This window comes from Amia ocellicauda, chromosome 5 (genome assembly GCF_036373705.1).
Source record: "Amia ocellicauda isolate fAmiCal2 chromosome 5, fAmiCal2.hap1, whole genome shotgun sequence".
Classification (NCBI taxonomy): domain Eukaryota; kingdom Metazoa; phylum Chordata; class Actinopteri; order Amiiformes; family Amiidae; genus Amia; species Amia ocellicauda.
Window position 1 is genome coordinate 10,566,912 of NC_089854.1, and position 9,310 is coordinate 10,576,221.

The 9,310-nt window shown below is 39.9% G+C and overlaps 2 protein-coding genes across 3 annotated transcripts in view; one reads left to right on the forward strand and one right to left on the reverse strand.

Moving 5' to 3' along the window:
* The window catches only part of pfkfb2b (6-phosphofructo-2-kinase/fructose-2,6-biphosphatase 2b), a 33,686-nt gene extending 32,105 nt beyond the window's left edge, over positions 1-1,581 (reverse strand). The window contains exon 1 of the mRNA XM_066703658.1: positions 1,516-1,581. Coding sequence (XP_066559755.1) covers positions 1,516-1,537 — 22 coding nt within the window. The 5' untranslated portion in view covers positions 1,538-1,581. The remainder of the gene's footprint in view (positions 1-1,515) is intronic.
* A 597-nt stretch (positions 1,582-2,178) lies between these two features.
* Positions 2,179-9,076, forward strand: yod1 (YOD1 deubiquitinase). 2 transcript variants are annotated; one of them, XM_066703662.1, is made up of 3 exons: positions 2,179-2,249; positions 3,544-3,768; positions 4,498-9,076. In XM_066703662.1, exons 1-3 carry the CDS (start codon positions 2,186-2,188, stop codon positions 5,214-5,216), a joined length of 1,008 nt encoding a protein of 335 aa, XP_066559759.1. In that variant the 5' UTR covers positions 2,179-2,185; the 3' UTR covers positions 5,217-9,076. The 2 variants fall into 2 exon arrangements, with proteins under 2 accessions (XP_066559759.1, XP_066559760.1); XM_066703663.1 differs by having other exon boundaries at positions 2,184-2,249; positions 3,518-3,768.
* The last annotated feature ends 234 nt before the right edge of the window (positions 9,077-9,310 follow it).

A 9,310-nucleotide genomic window follows, 5' to 3' on the forward strand; every position in this document is an offset into this window, starting at 1 on the left:
TTTCTCATGCATTTCAACTATCCATTACAAGATCTTGAACTGCATTTTTTCTTAATTTTACTGTATTTATTTTGCACTTATTTAAATACACAGATAGATTATGAAAGCAGAATGGCAGATTGAAAAAAAAAGGATTAGTAATTTACATGTTAATGTCTTCCCATTTGAAATGTAAAACTTCTGTCAAAATGTCCCAGGGATTATATGGAGCGATACAGTCACTCTAAATCTAAACCCAGTTTCCTCTGCAGTCTCGTTCAACTCAATATGGTAAGCTATTACTACATAGAGCCCTAAGGTATACAATAATTAGCACCAATTGTTAATTAATTGATGTATGTATCCCACAGAAACAACATATGACTGCCTCATGCATGTTCACGGAGTTCTGATGTTGATCACATTGTATAAAACCCAAAACTAGTTCTGTAACCCTGTGCCTAACCTTGGTATACATGTGATTAACAGCATACCTCAAATAATGTGCATGAGGTATTCATGACTTAGACCTGTGGTATTCAGACATCATGTCATTAACAATAGGTGCCCATTGTTGTAAAGGCTGATCCATTGCGCATGCGCTGCACAACAGGTTTCTGACAATCTGAGCTGACTCCAGAAGTACGCATGCGCACTTCAACACACGCCCATACATTTCAGACACCGTTGACGGTCAATTTTAATATAATAGCTTATAAATGAGCAGGGGTCTAATTTATACAGTATTTATTTATATAACGACTTCAGAGTTTCAGATATTTGGCTGATGTTTACAGTGGATATAGGCACATTACTTGCATTTGCTGTTGATTTACATAATTTGCTTCAAATAATCAGCAACTTTAACCGTTTGTACTTTGTAGTAATTAGTAGGACTACCTTCATTCAAATGTGAAAAAATTAAAATATGCATTAGGATAAACTCTAAAACCGGTATTAAGTACAGGTCTATCAATCCTGATTATAGGGTAGATTTGATGTTTTGATTTGCATGAAATGTGCATTGACAAAAAATCATGCAACTCAACGACTTAAAGTCTCGGTTGTAGGCTTATCTGTGAAAATAAAATTTGCCTCAAGCCTATATCATATGTACAGTGAAGAAGATAATATAATGATAATAATATAATGAAGATAATGTGATTATTCCACAGTGACCAATCTGCTATTGACTCAGATGATAGGATGCGCTATTTGTTTTGAAGAGTACAATTGATTTAAAGCAGAGCTCATTATGATAGGCACTTTCAGTCTGGCAGGGTGAGTTACATAGTTTTATGTTGTTATTTTCTTTCAATCTTAGTAGCTCAGTCTGGTCGGTAGCGCGGGTTTTCAGGCTAGTCTGGACACCGACAGTTGTATTTAGGCTGCAATTTACATGCAAAGACAGTTAAAAACGCCTTTCTCTCCCCCTCCATGGGTGCGGACGCTTTCTCCAGCAGATGGACACAATTGGAAACCGTGCTGTGCTTCTTTTTCTTGCTTTTAAATGTGAAATAAGCAATACTACCTTACCTTTTCTAGTAGGAAGTGTCATCTTCCTGAAGCAAGACTGGAGAAGTTCAGGCACTTACCTCGCCGACGTCACTAGTGACGCGGGATCTAAACTTGTAGTTCCAGTCCGACGTCACTTGTTGCGGGGGTGTCTTGCGGATCCGTGTGGATGTGCAAAGTATTGCTTCCATATTATAAATAAAATATACAAGTATTGGGCTATTATTATTATTATTATTATTATTATTATTATTATTATTAAAATCAAAACAGAGAAAGGAACATTTTGACAAAAAGAGCAACTGGACGGATTTTGCAGTGTATACTACAGCAGTGTTGTTGAAACCAATTCAGCGTGTGTTACAAAAAAACAGATGGCAGGGTTTGTTTAGAGTTTATGGTTTGGGTCTTGAAATTGCGCTGGAAATGAAGAACACATATTAAATATACTTATCGAAAACTAAAGTGAAAACACAAGAATAGCTTGCAGCAATCTATTGATTATGGTCGCGTTCTTGTAGCGCAAATGTCTGCAGTTCTGCGCAGATCTGCACAATTCCACGATCCCATTGGAGGAGCCGCGCAGATCCACGCAACTCTGCGGAAATCCGTGCTACCCGAACGCGACCTATTTACAGCCAATGGGCAAGTCTGTGTACACGTCATACGTCGAGCATGTGACGATCAGCACATGTCGTGCGTGTGTGAAATATTTATTGTCTCAAAGAGAGAGAGCCGGATCGGCGAGAGTGCAGGTAAATTTAAACTAAAACACAATCAGAATCGAGTTGAATTAGAGGGAAAGCCAGAAGACAGACAATATTTCCTAATGCATCTGTTTTTTGGATGGGTTCCTGTGTTTTGAGTGAAACTGTTGTGTACTTTGCGTTTATGTTTGACGTCCGTACTGTATGATTGGCTGCTGCTTTTTTTATCACAGCAAAAACAAAGCGGCTTCCTAAAAGCTACACACAATGCAATGATCAGAAAGTGTAGTTTTCTTTTCTCTGAACTGGGCAGGCACTATTCACAGCCCAGTGTTTGCTTGGTTTATATATTCTCCGTGCAAAATAATTTTTCACAAGTAGAGTTTATGGCTGATTCAAAAGGTCTATTCGATATGCGTGTCTCAGTAGTGCTGCAGCCTACATATATGCATATCTCATTCATTGCTGTAATACATATATTTAGATCATTTAAAAGAATAATGTCCATCAGAATTATTTTTTCTATAGGCTATGTGTAGATTTTGCATGCGCGGTAGGGTGGAAAGGTTTGACTAATGACGATTATGTTTGAAACATATATCACAATTATGATAATGAAAATAAATGCTCATATTATGCATTCTATGTTAAGTCAGTCATCACAAACATATATAAAAAAGAGCTCTATGGTGAAAGTATATCAACTATTCTATTATCTATTATTAGTTGGTAGTAGTATTTAACCATAACTTACCCTTACCATTCTTGTTGGTTAGAAAGGACACTGCCATTTTGCAGTGTGACCAAAAAGATCAAGACTCTATTGTTAGTGGCTCTGTCTGCCGTGCTGTTTCACTTGTCATCAGCATTTTCAGTGCCTGTTTACTCATTGTTAGTCATCTCTTTGGTATCTGGGTAGCTCTTCCTAGTGCAGCCCCCCCATTTATTTTGTATAATGATTGAAGGCTGTATGTCAGTAAACCTTTCATGATGTTCTGCTGTAAGACATGTAGGATCTCAAGTGTCTCAAATATTGTTATTAAATGCAATCCTTTACAGTGACTGTATTGGAATTTTAACTTGTATTGTATTTGATGAATGCAGCTGGATTTTCAATGATGTGGAGTGGTCCTGAAGAATTTGATCACATTCCCCCCTGGGTTAAACAAAACGATATTGTTGTAAATTACCCACACAGGCTGAAAGAGTGCACTTGATCTCAGTTGAAGTGTGCAGCTTAATAAACGCACCAGGGAGATTTTATCAGAAATTCTTCACCTTAAAAGCATGTGATAATATAAAAGTAACAAAATCAGTATTCCCCCCTTTTACACCTTTGCAGAAGCCAGTGTGCTGAGGATGTTGCGTTTGCGTTGCAAGGCAAAGAATGGGACTCACCTGATGCAGGGCCTGACCCACCTATCCTGTGTTCATGAGCTGAAGGGCAAGGTGGCAGAGCTGACGGGCATCCCCTGCGACGTGCAGAAGATCATGGTGGGATACCCCCCCTCCAGCCTGGACCTCAGCAATGGAGACGCCCATCTCCAAGACTACCCCATCAAATCAGGTACCCAGGGGAAGGTTATTTGTTGTAGTTCTTGTTCTGCTTTGTCTTTGTCTGGGTCTTGAGGGAGGAATGTTGACTTTGCCTCATCTGAGTTTTGGGGTGTGATACCTTGATAATATACATCATCCCAAACAATCCAAGAAGCAATCAATAAAAATGAATTCTCTGTCTGCTATTGGGTTTTGTGTATGGTATGCTGTAACTAACGAAGCCGGCTTATGGGATTGTTGGCCCTAAATTATCATTTTGGATGAGATACATTTTTTACAGGGATGCAAAACGCCTATAAGAACCCCCTAGTTCAACTAAGACCAACACCAAATAGAAACCTACCAATAAATCGCAAATTACAGACTTGTACCCCAATCTTGGTTTAATTTATTGCCGGAGGCCACTTTCTACTACTTATAAATAATACTGATACGGCCAGAAGTGATTTGCAGGTGTGGGTACAGGCCTGAGTTTTAATTAATTGGACCAATTTAACGACCACAGATCCAATCTGTCATCTCAGTCAGAGTCACTGGTCCATGATCTTCTCAACCTCTTCAGGACAGTCCCCTTCAAAGGTTGATAATATCATGGACGTTTAATTGAATTAAAAAAATGAAGGGAGATTCTGGTCAGAGCTCATTGTGCAGCAGTGTAGCTTTGCTGAATTTTACTGTCAGGAACAGAGAACTTACAAAATCAACAATGGCTTCCTTACCAGCTTCTACTTGTTTGCAGGAGACACCCTGATAGTGGAAGAGGAGAAGAATAAGCCCAAGCCCCAGGCTCCGGCACCGGCCCCAGTGTCAAAGGCCAAAGCATCGGACGGGCCACTCAAGGAGGGCAGCCCAGTGCTGGCGAGGCGCGTGGTCCCAGCAGACAACTCCTGTCTGTTCACCAGCGTGTTCTACGTGGTGGAGGGCGGCGTCTATGACCCGGCGTGCGCCCCAGAGATGCGGGGCCTCATTGCCCAGATCGTGGCCAGCGACTCGACCTCGTACTCCGAGGCGGTGCTGGGGAAGTCCAACGAGGAGTACTGCAGCTGGATACGGAGGGACGACACCTGGGGCGGCGCCATCGAGGTGTCCATCCTCTCCAAGTTCTACCAGTGCGAGATCTGCGTGGTGGACACCCAGACGGTGCGGGTGGACCGCTTCGGGGAGGACGCCGGCTACCACAAGAGGGTCCTACTCATCTATGACGGCATCCACTACGACCCCCTCCAAAAGGAGACTGCCGGCTTGGAAGCCCCGCCCCAGACCATCTTCTCCACCACGGACGATGTTATCCTGGCCCAGGCGCTGGAGCTGGCGGACGAGGCCAGGAGAAAGCGGCAATTCACTGACGTCAACCGCTTCTCCCTGCGCTGCATGGTGTGTCAGACAGGCCTGGTGGGACAGGCGGAGGCTCGGGAGCATGCCAAGGAGACGGGACACACCAACTTCGGGGAGGTGTGAGTCCCGCACGCTCTCTCACTTTCCTGCACCCTCTCACTATGTGTCCCCGAGGTGCGTTCTACCTCACAACCCCCTTGGCAACATTGTGGGACCCCAGTGAACGCCAATCTGTTACCAGTCCTTCAGTATTAAACCTAAGTGAAATAAGCTAAATATAAACAAACAAAACCAATCAATCAAAAAGACAAACAATAAAACAACCATGCCTGCTTTGTCAGGGTTTTAACCTCATTAAAATTCAGTATGTTCTCTTTTTACTTATGTAACTTAGTCACTATTATCACTGTATGTGCTTTGGAATTGAATAAGGACTTATCGTTTGAGTACACAGAGCATCTCTTACATATCCCGGGAGATACACTTTGATAACCTTGCATTGATACCAAAATCCTGCCCCGCCCTGCAGTTTTGGTGTCTTAGTTCCACAATGGCATCAGTGTGACATTATGTGCTTTAATGTTAATACAATTGATCAATCCCCTTCCCCTTATTGTTTAAATCTGTTAATGCCATCTCTTAAGGTAGAGCCTACCTGATAACATTTAAAGAGTAGAAAATAAGACTCCTAGCATGGCAGTTTAATAATTACCCAGGACTCCCCATCCCTGGTCTTGGAAAACAGCGTGCATTCCTTCTAGCACTCTCTTATTGAACCAGTTATTTGTTTAACGGGACAAGATCTTCGATTGAAGGTGCCTATTCAATTTGATGGATAGAAGTTCTCCAGGACTAGGGTTGGAGGCCACTGTAGTAAACCTTTTTTTATGCAGTTTTGTGTTACAGGATAGATGAATGCTCCTGTATGATCATTACAGGATTAATACACTTCAAACTGTCCCCTGTCTGTTACACTTACAGTTAAACGTTTAACTTTGATCTACAGCATTTTATATTTTTTATATTCTCCTTAAATCCCAAATATAATGCATAGCTTAACTGGTCTTTTATACCAAGATGAATGAATCTCCAATTATGGTATTATTACAGAAATATGATGATACTGATATTGATTTTAATTTCCCCCATGAAATACCAATTACAATGCAATCTCCTAAAACTCTCTTTTTACTCCATTTAAAATGTAACATGTAACCCTTATTCATCTCTATACACTTATCCTAGGCCATAATAAAAATAATGCAGGGAAGATCCCTTTAAAAGTAGCTCTGTGGAGCTGTACAGTCATGGAGGTGCACTGTTTTTATTTTTAATGTATAATACCAATTTTAGCCTTTCTATTAATGATTGTTCCAAGTGGGAATTGAGAGGAGCAAGCAGAAGAACCTTCTGAAAATCATTCAGCACACATGACTCAGTAACCTGTAGCTTCTGATTCACATGTATATGAAATCTTTTCTAACTGCAAAGTCTTTTTTTAGTTTTTTTTGTGCACTGAGATTTGAATGATAGGGGTTAGGTGACTATTTTCAATGATGTCCGAATAGATAAGTTTACATGCAGAATTTATACTGTAAAAGTCAGGTACTGTATATGTGTTACCTTATGCAACATTCTCTTAAGTGTACTTTCACCTTTGAAAACTTTCAGCCGTAGGGAAGGAGAGCAGGAGGTGGAGCGAGAGCAGGAGCACTTGTGTTTCACATTTGTTATTTATTTTTTTAACTTTGTTTTCGGCAGTCACTCATTAGTTTGGCGATTTTTGACCGAGCCTGAATACAGCCGTGGGAAACAATGCATTACCACTTCCAAGAGTCAAACTCTTCTGGGGAAAAAGACCAGTGCGTGAACTGCTTTGTGTATCCCACTGCCACTAATGAAAGTTTTCACTACAGCTGGGAGGCGTATTAAGTATTAAGACTATCCTATTCTTGGCCACAGTGTATTCCTGGAACTGGGCGAATCAAATTATTTTGCCATTATATTGTTATGAAATTACCCTGCTGGCTCCATTTTCTTCTCTTCCGCCGTTCATTTAAAATCTTATGGTTATCCAAGGCATGGATCAATGCATTGTTTGATCTGCACCTGCTGAACTTTTGAAGGGTTGAACCTCTTGCAGATTACATTTTCTGACAATGTAAGGGTCAAGCCTAACCTCCACAGATGTCTCTCTGTCTCGATTTGATAAAATAAAGCAATGGGAGTGGTATCCGATTAACATAAATTAACAAAGAAGAGTTGATGAACATTATACAGATAAACCTCCCCAATCTCTTGAACCTACTGTAGTCATTGGTTGGTTTAAATTAGTCTTAGTTTTTTTTTATTGTGTAGTTGTTTTCATGCATCAGTGATACACCGATACGAGCGACAGCAGGCAAGTTGGAAATGCACTGCTCACTAATGTTATTTAACAGTACACAACAGCTGGTACATTTCAGTTAAAAAATTTAAGGAGACTCATTTGATTCACCAATTTCGTGGAAACAAAGTTATGATCAAAACAACTTCAGTGTTGTTATAGAGTCTTTTTATTCAGTATTTTTCTTGACTAGTTCAAAGCAGCATATATTTGTAGCATTTTAGCAGCAATCTGAGCTTTTTAATGGGCATGCTTTGTCAAATTAAACCCAACCATGTTTTACAGAGACTCTGTAAGCATGGATAGGGAAGCATATAGACACGTTACTATAATACTTGATCATAGTTTATGAATGTTGCACGTACAGCACTATGGAGATGCGCAATGGTGAACACTAATGTAAGCTACAACTGGTTTTACTTGATTTTTTTTCTGTTTCTTTTTGGATTTAATGTAACATGTATAGTGGTTACTGTTGTTTTCACCAGATATCTTGAAATTGTGCCTGCGATAGTGACGTGGGGTCTTACAGTATGGTATAGTAAAGCAAATGTGCTCAGGTGATCATTTCACAAAGCTTATAATATAATCACCCAGCACTACTGTACCAAGCTTTAAAACCCTATAATAATAAAATACAAATAAAATAAATGTAAATGCCCTGCCATATTGAATAACAGCTATAAATGGCCTTCCAATAAAGGTGCTATGTGTACAGCACAACACCAGGCAGTAAACAGAGCAGTCTCAAACACAGCAGTAGCTAAGATGGTAACAAAAAATATGCTGATGCAGAAAGCTGATCCTTATGACATGGGCATGGTAGTGTGGTGGGAAAACTGGACAATATCACTACATCTGTTCATTTTATTATGGCAGGGCTCTGTATAGGTATATTATGACAGTCTTCATTACAAAGAAAGTGGGGTTTATTTAACTAGGCAATCCACCCCTAATACATTTGGATTTCCATATAAGAGGTCAAGAGAATCCCTCTGGATTGAGTTGGGTCTTTGTTGATAAGGTAAATCCTAAGGTAACAGTAGCTTACATTCAATCCAGGGACCAATATAGCACTGTAAAACATGGCATGGTTAAAATAACCCCAGTTTCCATGGTTTAGGATTAATCTCTCCAGTCTCAGGACTAGTACTTATAATATGAGGATAGTTGTTCACAGTTCAGCTGATGACGCACATGAATTTTGATGTTACACACTGTTGATTGGACACGGAGGGGTGATGGGGGGACACATGGGCATGATGGCTGTTTATGCAAGTATATACCGTAGAGAGAAGTTTCGGTTTGTTACTGATGTGATAATACTAGTAAAGCAAATGCTAAGTAGTGTGAAATTGTGGGATTGAGATCTGGATACAAAAAAAAATATTTAGGGGTTAAGATCACAGGTTCGATTTTTTTTTTTTTTGAATAGTCAATGCAAGCCACTTCTGTAATTGTAATCCAATGTTTGCACTGCCAATGACACGCATTGAACTGCGACTGCCCACTGCAGTATTATTTTGTATTGCTGGAGACCAACACAGCTTCTTTTGAAAGTGAAATGAAATAAAAAGCAAAATAACGAGTAAAGAAACCATGTCCTGTCTTGCCTTGTTACACACTGTAATAATGACTGCTTTTTCAACCCACATAACTGTATGGCTTGATTCTGGTATTGAATTAAAATAATATATACGTCAATGATCTTCAAATACAATGCTCTACCGACAAGAGCACTTCTAGTTTTCATTGCATCTGAGCCCTTAACTAAAGTTATTTAACCTCTATCTTAAGTCTGGTGGAGGCGATGATTGAAAGCGAAATTATG